This window comes from Alexandromys fortis, unplaced genomic scaffold (assembly GCF_014885135.2).
Source record: "Alexandromys fortis isolate MF-2015 unplaced genomic scaffold, M_Fortis_MF-2015_v1.1 scaffold_72, whole genome shotgun sequence".
Taxonomy (NCBI): Eukaryota; Metazoa; Chordata; class Mammalia; order Rodentia; family Cricetidae; genus Alexandromys; species Alexandromys fortis.
This window is the reverse complement of record NW_026067969.1, coordinates 6090204-6107350: the sequence shown is the minus strand read 5'-3', so window position 1 is coordinate 6107350 and position 17147 is coordinate 6090204. Positions and strand designations below refer to the sequence as shown.

Below are 17147 nucleotides of genomic sequence, written 5' to 3'. Positions count from 1 at the left end.
TATGTAAAGAGATGTTGCATTTGTTTGTGTTGTGCAATATTTGTTTAACAATGTAAAGAAGTGTTGCTGTTTTACCTTGCCTGCCTAAGGTACCTGGTTGGTCTAATAAAAAGCTGAATGGCCAATAGTGAGGAAGGAGATATAGGTGGGACTTTGGGGCAGGGAGAGTTAAGTGGAAGGAGAAATTTAGGCTCAATAAGAAAGAAAATGAGATGCCAGAGGCCAGCAAGACATGGAAGAAGCAGGAAAGTAGGACATACAAAATGAAAGTGAAAAGGCCCAAGGTAAAACATAGACTAGAAATAGGTTAAATTAAGTTAAAAGACCTAGTGGGACAAGCCTAGGTTAAGGACGAACACTCATAATAAGCTAAGTCTCTGTGTCTGTATTTGGGAGCTGGTTGGTGACCTAGAGAAAATTCCAACTGCACTACACACTTGTGCTGCCCAGAAGAATCTACCTCCTACCTTTGGTGGGCTGTGACCTCAGCAGAGACCTGTCTGATTCCTCTTCTATGAGAGGGAGGCAGCTGCTACATCACAGAGAGCTGCCTCAGAACAGTGCTTCCACATGGTGAGCACCAGGTATGGGGAACACTATCTCTTCCCGCCAAGTCAACTCTCACCTATCAAACACCTTGAAGACAATAGCCACTTGGTCGTCCACCCGGAGCACCCCGATCTTGCAGAGACAACAGAGGAAAGCAGCAAAGGCAGCCTCATGCCCTGGGGAAGAAACACAGCTCAAGCTGACATCTTGCAGTAGAAGTCCCCATCATCCAGCTCAGTTGAGGAGGAAGGCCGCCCCCTGTCCCAAAGCCCTGGGCCTTTCACCAGCCACAAGCACTGGCGCTTGTCCTGATGGGCCTCGGTGTCAATCCTGCACAGGTACTTGCATCTTACTTTATGGGTTTGACACCTTAGCAACCCACGCTTATTGAGCACCTACTATGTGGGCAGTCACTGTCCATGCTGGGTGCCAGTGACAAAGGAGTTCTTGCCTCAAAGAGCTCATGGTCTGTCAGAAACCACAGACATTAAATATACAGTTACTACTGTGAGTCTAGCTATGCAGGAGTCAGGTGGGTACCTGAAGCACATCCCAGGGGGAACCCTGATTTCAGAGTTCAAGGTTTTCCCCTAAGGAAATGTTTGGAATAAAAGAGGAATGGGTAACAAATAGCTGGGGAAAAGGCACAGTAGGAAACAGGCAGGAGCAACAGCACATGCAAAGGCCCAAGGCAAGTAAGCAGTGTGTCCTTAGCAGAGGACAGGGAAAGCCTCTCACCAGAATAGCCATGGTAAGAAGCTTGGACAGGGTCCCATGAGCACTGGGAACATGTGGACAGATTACAAGGCTAAGGTCCCTCTTTTCTCTCCCTTTCACACCCACCAGCAACAGTTAGTTCTGTAAAAGGCACTGGCTGGATCTTGGCCCCATTCTTATGTGCTAAGAATCTGGAAGTAGGTGAACCAGCTGTTTCCGGCCAGAATCTAGAAGCACATATGCTCAATTACTCTCACCTACAAATTTCCAGACGAACCCACTGCCCTAGAAATCTTTTCCTAGCCAAGCACTGGTGGCACACGCCTTCAGTCCCAGTACTTGGGAGGCGGAGTCAGGTGGATCTTTGAATTTGAGCTTAGCCTGGTCTACGAGTGAGGTGCAGGACAGCCAGGGCTATACAGAGAAACCCTGTAATGGGATTTTTTTTTTCCCTAGTTGGGTTTATTTGCGGGGGGAGGGGTTGAAACAGGGTTTCTCTGTGTAGCCCTGGCTGTCCTGGAACTCACTCTGTAGACCAAGCTGGCCTCGAACTCACAGAGTTCCGCCTGCCTCCGCCTCCACCTCCTCCTACGTGGGTTTTAACTAAAACTGTCCACATCCAGGGTCTCGGAACTGCTCCCAGCAACAAGGTGAGCCAAGGATGAAGTTCTCCCAGGTTCTGGCTCCAGAGAAATGTTCTCCAGGGCCTGCTCTGAATCAGGCTCCCTCTGGTACTCCCTTCCCAACCAAGTGGGAGGCAACATAGCTCTCACATGCCGGCTTTAGGGGAGAGAACAAAGGTAGCCTGTACCACAGCAGGGGTCATCCCTGACCTAGAGAACACTATCTAAGGTACCCACAACAGTCTGGCTGAAATGGATAACAGAACCAAAACCCGGCAGCACAAAGAAAAGGGTTAAGAGACAAGAGATGGCAGAGAGAGTGGACTTCTACAGGCAGCTACCTTGAGTACGTGCTCAATAAACCGCTACTAGAATGAAGAGCTTAATCAGATGCCAGCTCCACAAAGAAGTCTCAGTAGGTGCCATTGCCTGTGGCAGTAGCGCCATCTGGTGGAATAAAATTGAGCACAGCACCCGCCCACCCCCACCTCCTGGACAGACACAGACACATGGGGACACGGACACACACATACGTGGAACACGAAGAAAGCAGCCAGTCAACATACAGAAAGCAGCAAGGCCCAAGTCACTCAAAGCCATCAGCAGCAGATACCTGTGCCATAGTCAATGCGTGTGGAGTTTCCCACAGCCTCCTTCAAGTAAACTGCCACTTCAGGTACAGCAGCCGCCAGGTGGGTGGGGACCACTGAGGCCACCAAGTTCTCTGCTTCCTGATAATATAAGAGACATACAGTGGTGGCAGTAGATTAGGCAGTATCTGAGGAGCAGGCACCCAGGGGCAGCATCTGCTAGCCTGGCCTGCTTCCCAGTTCTGACCAGCCAGAGAAATGGGGAGGGGGCATAACAGGGTGACACCCGGGAGTGACACTGGGAGCAAGACAAAAGATCAAGTCTCCTATGTGGTAGTTCACCAAAGGCCCGGAGAGATTATGGGCCATCAAGTCTTTGTGTCCCTAGTTGTTGGTTCTATTCCCAAGCACAGTAAGACTGCCATGATAGACACATGAAATGTTCCTAACAGTATTGTTTATGGTAGCCAAAACATAAAAGTGCCACTAGCAGTCAGGTGGGTGGTGGTGCACACCTTTAATCCCAGCACTCAGGAGGCAGAGGCAAGTGGATCACTGAGTTTGTGGCCAACCTGGTCTACAGAGCCAGTTCTAGGACAGCCAGGGCTACACAGAAAAACCCTGTCTCAGAAAACAAACAAAACAAAACAAAAAATCAACTAGAATGTACCCAAATAGCAGAATGAGTAAACCTGTGCACTTCTGCAGCAAACTACTGCACAACAAAGAAAAAGATAAGCCACAAGTGACAACGTGACAGATCTGACCTACATATAACATCATCAAGGAAAGGAGGCTACAAAAACATGAAATTCAAGAACATGCAAATAAAATCCATGTATGGGAGGCGCATGCCTTTAATCCCAGCACTCGGGAGGCAGAGGCAGGCGGATCTCTGTGAGTTTGAGGCCAGCCTGGTCTCAGTACTATAGTTGATGTGTCATTTCCAATCTGAGGCTAATAAAATGATTTAATAAGCAGCCTCATACAAGGGATAGGATAGCCACACTTGCAGTTACGTAAATAAACTGCCATTCTGACAAATTACCTTGCCCCATCTGGAGCCATAATAGTCCTCCCACTGGCCCGGCCCACCCTGTGCTCTGACAAGTCTCACCTGATCAAGTTTGGCATACCAGGTCCTGTAGGCCTTGTTTCCAAACCGGGAGGGCTGGTCCACCGGTGGGGTTTCATCAATCCACCTATCCAGCGTATTGAGAAGAGCCACCAGCTTCTCAATGGCCTGTGAAGGTGAGATAGAGGAACCACACCAGTGACTGGCAGCCCTGCTAGAGCCACAGAAGGAAGTCTCAATTGCTGTAGGAGGTGGCCCCTAGGCTGGCCTAGCTGTTATTCTCATTCTTAACTGTCCTAAATATGAAGGAGGGTCAGGGAGTAACCTTCCCTTCAGAGAGGAAATTACACTCGGCTGACAGACCAGTGTCATGGTTAGATAGGTACAAACCCCAGCCCCGACCTTTGTTAAAGCAGATGTGACTGAAGTCTTTCACTGAACAGCACGGATGTATGACAGAAGAGAAGAGAAATGCAGTGTGGGACATCATCTCTGTGCTAGTTAGACAAAGTTAGCACCATTTGGGAAAAGGGAACCTTAGTTTGAGGAAATGTTCCACTAGACTGGCCTATTGGGCAAGTATGTGGCATTTTCTTGATTGATGATTGATAAAGGAGGGCCCAGCTTACTGTGGGCGGTGCTAATACTGGACAGGTGGCCTGGGTTCTGTAAGAAACAGGCTGAAGCTGGGCAGCGGTGGTGCAATCCTTTAATCCTTTAATCGGGATGAGACAAGAGGCAGTCGGATCTCTGAGTTCAAGGCCAGCCCGGCTGAGTAAGCCTTGAAGAATAAACCAGTAAGCGGTACTCCTCCAGGCCTCCACTCAAGCTCCTGCCCTGACTCCCCTCAGTGTTACACGGTGATGCAAGAGTTGCAAGGGGAGGGGCTGGAGAGATGGCTCAGTGGTTAAGAGCATTGCCTGCTCTTCCAAAGGTCCTGAGTTCAATTCCCAGCAACCACATGGTGGCTCACAACCATCTGTAATGAGGTCTGGTGCCCTCTTCTGGCCTGCAGGCATACATGCAGGCAGCATATTGTATGCATAATAAATAAATATTAAAAAAAAAGTTGCAAGGTGAAATAAAACCTTTCCTCTCCAAAGCTGCTTTTGGTTACGGTGCCCCCCCCCTTTTTTTAAAGGATTTTTCGAAGCTAGGGTTTCTTTGTGTAACAACCCTAGCTGTCCTGGAACTCGCTCTGTAGACTAGGCTCAAACTCACAGAGATCTGCCTGCCTCGGCCTCCTGAGTGCTGTGATTAAAGATGTGCAACACCACACCCTGCTGGTTATGGTGCTTTATCACAGCCATAGAAACACTAAGACAACCTTCATTGTCACCATGACCCATTCAAAACCCCGTAGAAGCATCCTTCTGTGTATGTCTCTAGGGCATTTTCTAAATGCTTTAACTGAATGTGGGTAGCATCACTCTACAGGTGGGATCCCAGGCTGAATAATTAGGATAAAAAGAGAAATCCAGCCGAGCACCAGCCTTCATCTCTACTTCCTGAGTGGGAATGCCATGTGAACAGCCACCCCACATCCCTTCAGCTGGTTCTACCTTACCTGCCATGGTGATCTGGACCTCAACTGCAAGCCAGAATAACCCTCTCCCTAAGCTGCTTCTTGTCGGGTACTGATCACAGCAATAGAAGTAACTAATACAGCCAGTAACCCTGACCTCCCCAAACCAACACCACCCACATCTGAACACCCTGGCTTGTTTTCTCTAGTGCTCCTCTGCTCAACACTCCAAGAACTAACTCCACAGGCAGACAGCCTTCCTCCAACACTACTAAAACAGCAATGAGCTACTTAGAGACCTGAGCTTGTCTTTTTCTTCCAAACATGAGGGAAAGAGCCTGCCACAAAGCAATGGGCTATACATAATGCCTGTAGACCCTGAAACTGGACAATGGACAAGTGCCTTAGCCTGTTCCTTTCCCCCGAACCTCATTTTACACCAGTGTATACACAGAATGCTGTGACCCCCTTAATGGTCCTCATTGTTAAATGTCTAGGCTTTCTTCATATTTCACTACCAGACACAGTACTGGTTCACATTTCTGAAGTGCTGTCTTGGTGCCAATCTGGGATTACTGTACAAAGCTTTGAGAGCTGGCAGCCTAAGAACCCATCTCTCCACGCCCCCCCCCCCAGCACCAGGAAGCAGAGTCACAGGCGTGGGAGGCACCAGCATATCAAATGCTGTTTAAAGAGGAATCAGGTCAGGCGTCCATCCACACGTTCCTTCAGGCACAGGTGTAGCTTGGAGAAACAAGCCAGGATTAAGGGCTGTAAGACTGTGGCAACTCAGACCAGGAAGCCTTGGGAAGCTAGGAGGCAGATTTTGTCTGTGACAATGGGAATGCTCAGCATAAAGGGACATCTCCAGGAGATCCTGGAACTGGATAGGGCCGAGGCTGTGCACCTGCAGTGAGGACTAGGGCTCCAGTGACCCCAGCTGCAAGGACTCTAGCTGTACAGCGTTACACTGGCCCCGAAGGCTGCTCTTCCCACCTCCTCACCTATGCTTGGGGCATGGAGGAAGAAGTGGCCTGTCGCTGAGGTGGTGGCTAGAGTGGCGTAAAGATGCCTTGCTGAAGTGCTGCCAGAGCCAGGCTCTGTGAGAAGCAGGTCACAGGAACTGCTGCTGAGTACAAACCAAAGCAACGGGCCTTGCAGGAGGGTGGGGTATCTTAGCCCCAGGAAGCACCAGGCTCCCTGGAGATCTCTGCTTGCAGCCCAGACAAGGCACTAACGGGGACAGATAAAGAATGTGGCTCCTAAGGCCAGCAGGAACCTGGACCCAGAAGCTAGCTCAGCTGGGTTAGTAAATAATTAAGAGACTCATAGCTCCTCCTTCTGCATCTACTGTCTGGCCAGCTGGGAGAGACGGGCTGGAGAGAGAAGCAATCCTGGGCTGGAACCACCCCACCCCACCCCAAAGCACAAAGAATAACTTGTGCCCCTCCTATCCCTATAGCAGTGTCTCTCTCTTTTTTTTTTTAAATATTATTTATTTATTATGTATACTATATTTATTTGTTATGTATACTATATTCTGTCTGTGTGTAAGTCTGCAGGCCAGAAGAGGGCACCAGACCCCATTACAGATGGTTGTGAGCCACCATGTGGTTGCTGGGAATTGAACTCAGGACCTTTGGAAGAGCAGGCAATGCTCTTAACCACTGAGCCATCTCTCCAGACCAGCAGTGTCTCTTGATTATACTTGGCAACTTCTCATTCTGCCCTGGCGGTAGAGGCACTCTGAGTTCAAAGTCAGGACAGCTACAGAGAAGCCCTGACTCCCTGTCTCCTCAAAACTCCCTGCTCCCCCCCCACAAAGAAACCCACAAAGGCAAAAGAAACAACAAAATAAGGTGTGGTATCAAATGCCTTTCATTCCAGAACTCAAGAGTCAAAGGTAAGAGGATCTCTGTGAGTTCAAGTTCAGTCTGGTCTACACAGTAAGATCCAGGCCAGGTAAGGCTATATAGAGGGACCCTGTCTTAAAAACAAACAAAAGTTTTCCTGACCCATCACCCTTTCTAAAAACAAAAACAAAACAAAAAAACAAGCAAACAACAAACAATACAAAATAGAAACCCTCTCCAGTACTAGCATAGGTATAATCTAAAAAAAAACTCGGGAGGCAGAGGCAAGCAGATCTCTGTGAGTTCGAGGCCAGCCTGGTCTACAAGAGCTAGTTCCAGGACAGGCTCCAAAGCCACAGAGAAACCCTGTCTTGAAAAACCAAAAAAAAAAAAAAAAAAAAAAAAAAAAACTTGTTGTCTTGGGTCTAGACAAACTCTCTACCTTGCTGTGGTTTGTACGCTGCTTCTGGTTGTATGGAAATCTCTAGCCTAGATCCCTTCACTCTCTCTTGAAAGCTATCTGTGCTGTACTTAAGAGGACATAGGAGCTCTGGCTGCTGTGCTGAGTGTGACAAGGAAAGCCTTATACACAGCCATGGCTACATGCTATGATTGGTACCTTCTGCTGCCCGACAACACAGGAAACTTCTGGGGACAAAATTGGCTATGGCTGTACACCCACTGAGGTAGGCACAGGGATGGATCCAGCTTAGGCAGTGCCCCAGCTAAAGCAAGAACATCTGGTGGAAAGTTAGAGCTGAGGGAGCTGGAGAGACAGACAGCTCAGAGGTTAAGAGCACTGCCTGCTGTTCCAGAGGTCCTAAGATCAATTCCCAGCAACCACATGGTGGCTCACAACCATCTGTAATGAGAGCTGGCCTGCAGGCGTACATGCAGACAGAATACTGTATACATAGTGAATAAATAAATCTTTAAAACAAAGAAAAGAAAAGAGCTGAGTGAGCCTGAGTGAACCTGCTGACGTGGAGCTAAGAACAGCACACGATAACCTCTGCACATGGGATCCTAGTGGCTCCCCACCTCATGTTCTACACCCTGAGGGCCCAGCCACTCTACAGAGGGCAAGAAAGGACAAGAAGGAAGGATTATAGGTGATGAAAACCTATAATCCTGGTACTTGGAAGGCAGAGGCAGGAAGATCACAAGTTTGAAGGCAGCCTAGGTTACCCAGTGAATTGGAGATAGAGATACGATTTAGTGTAGTGCTCTTGCCTAGTGTGTGCAGAGTGTTAGGTTCTGTCCCCAGCACTAACAAAAGCTGGGCAGGGTGGGGGGGGGGCAAAGCCACTCAGCTGGGAGGCGGTGTGCTGGCAAACCCTGAAACACAGTATGATACTGCCAAAAGAGCAGCCCTTCAGTCAAGGCAACACCTGATCAGTGAGGACTGCTCCCATAGAAACTCTGGAGCAACTGAGGACCCAAGGGGATTGGCAGCTCAGTCCTGGCTAGGGTAATTATGAATTCTCCTTTAATTAGCTCCCCTTGATGTTTCCAGCATACTGGGCACTGCTGAGCTCATCCTCCCTGTCAGTCTATATCCAAAGTCACAGTCCAAAAAGAGCCAATCCAGGGAGTCACTTATGGGCTAGCTCTCAAGGGCCAGCTGTCTCTCCTCAGTGCAGTCCTAGCTCCTATCTAGTAGAAAGAGCAAGACTATAGCACCCAGCAGTTGACCTGGTACGAGGGCTAAAAGAGGGCAATGCTAGCCTAGGACATATGAAGAAACTAGGCCAGGACAAGGCCAGACCTTACTCAATAGGCCCCAGCTGTAACTACAGGGCAGAGAGCCAAAGTGCTAAGAGGCTACTCAGCCACTGGTTGTCTGAGATAAGAGGCTCAGGGTGGCCCTGGGCCAACTGGGACATGAACCTAAGAGGCCACTGGAAACCTGGGACCTAGTACTGGGAGATGGCATTGCAACAGCATGTACAAGGAAGACTACACCCTCCAGTGGTAGAGGTGGCTGGCCATCTGTTCCCAGTCCATGCCTTTCCTGGAATCAAGTCTGTCTCTAAAACAACCAGAGTACCTATTAGAGAGGGGGATCCCCAAAGCAAGAGCCTGCCTGTGCTCTCTGCTCAGCATTTTGGCTAGGAATGAAGGTGAGGAAATGGCCCACAGATCTCCTTGTCAAATGCTCAGAGCAACAGTGCCCAGGGATACAGCTGCAGTCAGGACTGTTAAAACAAATGAGGGAACGTCTCAGCAGGGTGACCAGTTGTACCAACAGACAGGAGGTGTACCTGTGCACTATCACCAGAGTTGTCCTGGGAAGGTGTGGTGCTGGGGTTTGAACTCAGGGCCTAATGCATGTCAAGTATGTGTTGGATCTACTATAGAACTAGAACTAACCCTATTTTGGTCTCCATTGATGCCATGCGTACTTCCGCTAGAGATTGATACCATGCATGCTTCTGCTAGAGATCTCTGCAGAGAACTCTTCTACTAACTTAATTTTTTTTTTCCAGCTCTAGGCGTGGAACCCAGAGCTGTGCGTATGCTAGGCAAGCACTTGGCCACATCTCCAGCCCCTTCTGTCATCTTTAATTTCAAGCTTAATAAAAAATACCAATTAGAAAAAATACAGACTATAAAATTGCATATTTACCTTGCTTTTAGTTATAAATGTGATTTTATTCATAGATTTAAAACATTAGGAGTATGGGCCACAAATCTTCCGGCACTGTGCTGGGCAAATCATCGTCTGCATCAGCCTGCCATGGATATCACCCTGTAGCTGTAGCGGGACACTCCTTGCCTGTGCCTACCTCAGAGACTTTGTAGTCAAAGGTCAGCTTCTTCCCTTTCACACCTTCATTGAGGGTGAGGATAAAGCCAATGTAGTCAGCATAAGCCTGCCAAATGGGAAGAGGAGGGAAGGAAGATGGTGTCAGAAGATGGTAGCTCCACCCAGGTACCCCAGCTGCCCCAGCTCCCACTCCCAACTCAGTACCAGAAGTAGACAGCACCAAATACACAGGCTGCTCCATCAATAAAGCCAGCCATTCAGTGATCACAACCACAGCCAATTCCTAGCCAATGTCTACAGAGTGCTCACAATTGCTGTAAGTAGTTTCTTTACACAGTCCCACAGAAAGACACTATTGTCACCTGGGGAAGCAGCTTCTGAGAGCAAGTGTTTCTTCTTTATTTTACTTTCTTCCTCTGGGACACCCATGATTAGACATTAGAACAAACATTTGGCATCTAGATTGGGTGAGTCTATACTAGAGCCCCCCATAAGCCTGCAAGATGGCTTCCAGCAGACCAGGGGGATCATACACAGAAACTTTCCCCACACAAAACCAATCCCTTGTTCTAACCAGAGCCGGTGTTTGCCATGGACTGCAAAAGGTGGTGTTACAGTCGTTCAGACAAATAGCTAGTTCCAGATAAGAACAGTCTCTCAATTGGGAGGGTATGGACAGCATCTGGTGACATTTAGCAGGTAGAGTCAGCGTTAGAGCCTGCCATTCAAGGACTGCCTCCACAAGACTCAACAGTGCTGAGCTGAGAAACTCAGCCACAGAGCAACTAGGATGAATGGGATCAATTCATGGCCTCTGGGCAGCCGAAGGGACTATGGTGCTCATCCTGGTGAAAACTCAGAAAAGAACATGATATCCATCTGCAACTGTCAGAGGACAGGCTTGTGAAAGAAGGGAAGGACAGGTTCCTGTGACCTTTCCTACCCAATGGAGCAAGGCATACGGCTGCTCATTGTAAGTCTGGCAGACTTGGCATGGACAATCTGTCCCACAAGCAAGGGCCCTTGCGCCTGCCGTCTATGTAAATGACACTCTCCATGGCGGCTACAGACCTGGCATTAGTGCTGACTGGAGCTGGGCCCAAGGCCCTCTCTAAGAATTCCAAGTAGTCTTTCTTTTCCTCAGCTCTGGACTAGAAGACTAAGAGGCACAATTAGCTTTCTTCTGCCCACCTCCTGGGCTATGCAGCAGAGAAGGCCAGCCTACTGCCAGGGAACTGGATCTCAATTCCCAGCTATTTTTAGGGCAGTCATGTTCCTAGCCGAGGTATAGTCTCTTCTCCTCCTTTGCACTGGCTCCTATGTGTGTAGGTTCTTGCAAACAAGAATTCGGAGATTCATGTTCATTCAGTATAACATTAAAGGAGCGATGAATGTGATTTAACCAGAGTGGGACGCTCCAGACTTACCAGGGCCCCAGCCAGGCCTTCCTGATAAAGCAACTCTGTGGTCTGAGTGGGAGGGAGGAAGACAGCTACTTTCTCATCTCCCTCCTTAGAACTGACAGCTTGGGTGCTAAGAGCAGGAGTGTCGAGGGGCATATAACCCTGGGCTGTCTGGAAAGCTACCAATTAAAGAGCCTTAGATTCTCCCCCAGCTCCAACCCTCAAGTGTGGGCGTCACTCATACCTGAGACCGCTTCCATTTGCCCATATCTGGAACGGTGTGGATCTCCTTTTTTGGAATGATAAAGTTCTGAGTAGCTGGAGGGGTCTCCTCTGAAGAATCTGGACAAAGAAAATAAAAGGGGCAAAGTGATCAATAGTTCCTCCTCCCTCCAATCCCTCCTCTCTTTTTGGAGGCAAGGTCTCTCTGTATAGCCCAGGCTAGCCTATACCTCACTTTGTGGATCAGCCTGACCACAAACTCAGAGAGCTCTACCTGTCTTGTCTTTCAGGGGCATGATAGATCAAGGAGTAGGACACCACACACGGACCGCTCCCCCCCCCCTTTTTTCTTTCTTTTTTGTTTTATTGGGTTTTGCTTTGTTTTGTTTTTTTTTGTTTGTTTGTTTGTTTGTTTTAGATAGAGGGTTTCTCTGTGTAGCCCTGGTTGTCCTGGAACTCGACTAGTAGACCAGGTTAGCCTTAAGTTCACAGGGATCTGCCAGCCTCTGCTTTCCAAGAGTAAAGACGTGACACCACCATCGATGGGCTTCTCCTTTTACTATTTTGTTTTTCCTTCTTCCCCCAAACCATTCTTCCAAACTAACTAATGCCAAGTTGTTGTTTTTTTGGTTTGGTTTTTAATGTTTTCAAGACAGGGTTTCTTTGTGTAGACCTGGAACTCACTCTGTAGACCAGGCTGGTCTCAAACTCAGAGATCCGCCTGTCTCTGCCTCCTGACTGCTGTATGTAAAGGCATGAGCCACCACTGCGCACTTCTCTCTCTCTCTTTTTTTTTTTTTTTTTTTTTTGGTTTTTCGAGACAGGGTTTCTCTGTGGTTTTGAAGCCGGCTTCTCTCATTTTTAAAACAAGACTCCAGGCCAGGTGATGGTGGCGCACGCCTTTAATCCCAGCACTCGGAGGCAGAGGCAGGCGGAGCTCTGTGAGTTCGAGACCAGCCTGGTCTACAGAGCTAGTTCCAGGACAGGCTCCAAAGCCACAGAGAAACCCTGTCTTGAAAAACCAAAAAAAAAAAAAAAAAAAAAAAAAAAAAAAGAGTCCAGCCTTTGAGGCCAAGTCAAACCCACCAGCTTCCAGCCTTTTGCTTTACAAGGAGTGAAAACAGAGCAGGCCGATGCTGGAGAGGCATTCGGGGGATCCATGGAACCCACTGGCCAGAGCCTAGCTTAATCCATAGTTCCTGGTTCAGTGAGATACCCTGTCTCAAAAAACACATGAGGACAACAACCCAAAAACAACCTCTAACTGGACAAGACACTTAAAACAATAAAAGCAAGCCAGGTGGTGGTGTACGCACCTGTAATCACTGCACTTGTCTATAGTCTCAAGATATGGGAGGCTGAAGCAGGAGGATAATTATATACAGTAAATTCTCGGGCAACCTGGGTCTGTCAAAAAAAAAAAAAGAAAAGAAAAAGAAAAGAAAATCAAGTTGACCTTGACCTTTATACTTGATGGAATTTTGTTTGGATTTTTTTGGTTTTGGCTTTTTTTTAAAGATTTATTTATTTATTATATATACAGTGTTCTGCCTGATGTACCCCTGTAGGCCAGAAGAGGGCACCAGACCTCATTACAGATGGTTGTGAGCCACAATGGTTGCTGGGAATTGAACTCAGGACCTTTGGAAGAGCAGCCAGTGCTCCAAACCTCTGAGTCATCTTTCCGGCCCCCTGTTTTTTTTTTGTTGTTGTTGTTTTTGTTTTGTTTTGTTTTTGGCTTTTTGAGACAGGGTTTCTCTGTAGTTTTGGAGCCTGTCCTGGAACTAGCTTTTGTAGACCAGGCTAGACTCGAACTCAAGAGATCCGCCTGCCTCTGTCTCCCGAGTGCTGGGATTAAAAGCGTGCACCACCACCCAGCTTTTGTTTTTGAAGACATGGTTTCTCTGTGTAACAGTCGTGACCGTCCTGGAACTCCCTCTGTAGACCAACTACAACTAGCCTCAACTCACAGAGATCCGCCTGCCTCTGTCTCCCAAGTGCGCCACCACCACCCACGGCCTGCCTTCTTCATAGCTTTTAAAAGGAACCTGTATCACAGGCATAGGAACAAGTGAAGAACACTCACAGTTTGTAGTATAATCTCATTCTTGTACAAGCAGCTCACACTTTGCTGGGTTAAACAGCAAAGTTCCTGATGGTCATAAAAGATTTATGCTTCCCCAAATCCCCAAAAGCCTAAAAAAAATCCTAAATTGTTGTTTTTTTCTTTTTTTGCTTATTTGTTTGTTTTGTTGAGACAGACTTTCTCTGTGTAGCCCTGGCTGTCTTGGAACTCACTCTGTTGGTCTCAAACTCAGAGATCCACCTGCCTCTGCCTCCCAGTGCTGGGATTAATGGCATGTGCCATCATTGTGTGGTCCCAAAATAAGTTCATAGACTAATATGAAGACATTCATAGGCTTTGTGTCTCCTGCTTAGTGAAGGCATTTATATACTGTTGAAATAATTTTGTTTGGTTAGGACTGTACCTCTGTAAACACACCTGCTGCGGGTTTCAGAGTGAGCTCAAGCCCGAGTCTGCAATTGGAGACATGGTGGGTCAGTGAGCTGCAATTAATAATGCAGCTCTCAGGAAGGTGAACAAGGCTCCACATACAGACACCTGCCCTGCTGCCTTCCTCTAAAACCTGCAGGGAGTAAAAGTTGCTGCAGCAAGGACAGAGCCTTCCAGGAGATGCTGTGAGGAAACTGAAAGTACCAAAGGACTTGAGGCCTAAGGGGAAAGTTAGAAAGTGAGGTACGAGCAGGATAAACTCCCCAGACTTAGGACTCAAAAGTAAAGTGGAAGGTGAAGGAAGGGAAAAGGTCACGCAAGAAGTCCACAAGCTCCCCTGTCCCCTACTCCTCCCACCCCACACATATACTGTTCCCAGAGCCCCACCCCAGCCCTTCCTAATAGTAAATTGCTACTCCAAGTCAGATGCTAAATAAAAAGCTTTGAAGCCAATCTGGTGAGGAGCCAACCACAGTTTATGGGGCACATTTTATGAGGAATGTCTTCCCATTGCAAATAAACAGCCTGCACATATCATCTTTGGGACCCAGGCCTCTTGAAAGAGACCTATCTATTCCCTGCAACAAACTGCCCTCCAGACACTATTTCACAGAGGAGAAGGCCTCCAGGCCTGGCTACAACCCCAAGAGCAGAGGCCACGTTATATGAAGCAGAACAATAAGTCCCTGAAGAAACACAGTCGACAGAATACACATTTCCAAATCAAACAAAATCAAAAGCAAAGAAAAACTAATAAGGCTGCGGAGAGAAGAGTACAAGAGAGAGCACACCCACATCTTCTCTCGCCGCAGGTTGTCTCTGACAAAGGATTCAGAGACAATGGACAGTTTAAGATCAAAACATGAAGAGTTTTACAAATGTTCCTTGAAAAAACCCCAAAAGTAGCCCAGGTGCAGTAATACATCACTGCAGTTCCAGCATTCAGTGGATGGAGGCAGGAGGATCCCCAATTCTAGCCAGCCTTAGCCACATAATAAAACCCTGCCCCAAAAGCCTAAGAGTTGAGCACTGTGGCCCATACCTCCAACCCCAACTCTCGGAGGGGAAGAAAAGAGGATCAGGTACTCAAAGTCATTCTTGACTGTAGGATGATTTCCAGGGCAGCCAGGGCCAATGGCCTTGTATCAAAAGTGCGTGCTGGGTGAGTTCTGTTCCAGTCTGGTCTACACTGTGAGTTCTAGTCCTGGAAAAGTTCTATGTGTGTGGCATGTGCAGAGAACACAATCTTCCTGGAGAAATTTGGAGATACACAGTGATACCTGTATCAAAACAAACAAAAACACCTGCAATGCCCCCCAAGAGTGTGCCTGGACTATCACCTCCCATTTGGATGTGACATGTTTACCTCCACTGTTTACCGCCACACCCCACGCTGCTTACATCTGACTGCCCACATATTCCATGAGGAAAGTTGGATTACCTCCTTTAAAATTACATTTCTAGAGCGTGAGCGTGCGTGTGTGTTCATGCACGTGTGTGGATGTCTGAGGCGAACAAGCAAGATTTAGTTCTATCCTTCTACCTTGTGGGTTCCAGGGATCGAATTCAGGTCGCCAGGCTTGGCAGCAAACACCTTTACTTGCTGGGCCAGATATCCTTATTCTCAGTCTACTAAAGGACACAGAGGTTGTGACTTGCCATTTTAGCCTGTGTAACTCCAAACTTTCCAGAATTTCTCACCAGTTAATAATGTAAAAACTCCTGTTTGGGCTGCAGGTGCTACTCTCGTAGCTTTATGGCTGCCCTTCATAGGTACTCAAATCTATTTCATTTCTAAAACATAAGTTAAAACTGATAAAATTGATTTTAAAAGTTAAATACTCCTCTGGGCATGATGGCACACACCTTTAATCCCAGCACTCAGAGGCAGAAGCAGCAGATCCTTGTAAAAGTGATGCCAATGTGGCCAAGGTACACATATAGAGTGAGACCCTGCCTTCAAATGCATAAATACTATTTCAGACTTCAAAAGGGGCTGCTTCCAGAGACTGTGTCTTTCCCGAAGTCACAGATCTCCTTCCCAAGGTTTTCGTTTTGCTTCAGTGCACAGGTTCTGGTCCCCACAGCGCTTCCCTGTCTTCGGGGACCCTCGTTCCAACATAAGTCTGCCTGCTTGTAACTCCCAGCTCCTGCCGTCATCTCCCCAACTCACTAGGGCACATCCACAGAGGTTTGGGCATAAATGTCTGCTTTTGAGGTCCACTGTGCTCATCGCTTTCTCTCGACTGAGACTTTCTTTGGGACCACAAAACATGAAGCGTGGCCGAAGGGTCATGAAACGCTTTCAAAACATGAGTTGTGTTTAGCCAAACTATTCATTCTCTAAGAATTTTCCGGGCCTTCTTAACTGCACAGAGTCTGCAAACTGCTTTCTCCTCCTTGCGATAAACTACAATGAGGCACCGCGTAAATAAAAGTCACAGACGGTGAAGATACCCACCCGTTCATCTTGCACAAACAGCCTTTTTAAATTAGTGGTTTAGACACCAAGGGTAGTTTCTCTCGACTCCGCAGATACTGAAACCCCCGGGGGGGGCGGTGATGCAGGGTGGGCAGGGCATGGACGAAGCTGGCGTGCGAACGAGGCCCAGGTCCACTCGAGCAAAGTCTCATAAAGAGGGCAGCCTCCTAGACCCCGCCTCGCCCCGGCCCCAGGCATCTTTCACCCCAGCACGCTCGGCCCTGCCCGGCCCTCGGACAGCCCCGGTCGCCCTCCCCGCCACCCACCTCGGCCCCGGAGGCCGGCAGCTTCGCCTCTAACGCCTCTACATCTCCTCACACTCCTGAGACACCCCCAGCCACACCCCTCTCCTACCCGCAGGCCGGGGCCCTCCAACCGCCCTACCTGGCGGCGGCTGCCGCTCGCCCTCAGCCATCTTCTCCGTTAGGAGCCGGCGCGGATGCTCGCAGTTCCCGCTCAGCGTTCACCCCGCACCTTTCCCCGGCTCCACTAAGCTTCCAGAAGGTAAATGAGCGCCGGCCGGCTACGACCGGAAGCCGAGAATTAGAGTCACTCTCGTGAAGGCGGCAGCCATGCCAGTGCGGGGCACTCAGGGAGCATGCTCAGCAACTGCCGTCTCGCGGCCGCCCAGCCGACAGGCGGCAGCGGCCATTTTAGTGCGGGGCGCCGGGAGCATGCGCACTAACGGCTGCCGCCCGCAGGCCAACTGCAGGTGTTGCCGCCATATTTGTGCGGGGCATCCGGCTTCAGGGTAGGGTGGGTGGAAGTGGCAGCCATATTTTTGCGGGTCAAGGCCACCTGTCATCTTTGTGACTGGCACTGA

At 48.6% G+C, this 17147-nt stretch overlaps 1 protein-coding gene across 2 annotated transcripts in view; it reads right to left on the bottom strand.

Moving 5' to 3' along the window:
- Positions 1–16983, bottom strand: part of Ptpa (protein phosphatase 2 phosphatase activator) — a 28208-nt gene extending 11225 nt beyond the window's left edge. Inside the window, exons 1-7 of one of the 2 annotated variants that reach the window (XM_050155161.1) lie at positions 16709–16983; positions 12644–12734; positions 11350–11447; positions 9722–9808; positions 3597–3722; positions 2503–2620; positions 626–725 (exon numbers count right to left, since the gene is read on the bottom strand). In XM_050155161.1, the coding sequence (XP_050011118.1) occupies positions 626–725; positions 2503–2620; positions 3597–3722; positions 9722–9808; positions 11350–11373 (455 nt within the window). In that variant the 5' untranslated portion in view covers positions 11374–11447; positions 12644–12734; positions 16709–16983. The remainder of the gene's footprint in view (positions 1–625; positions 726–2502; positions 2621–3596; positions 3723–9721; positions 9809–11349; positions 11448–12643; positions 12735–16708) is intronic. The other variant, XM_050155160.1, reaches the window with a different exon arrangement.
- Positions 16984–17147: the final 164 nt, after the last annotated feature.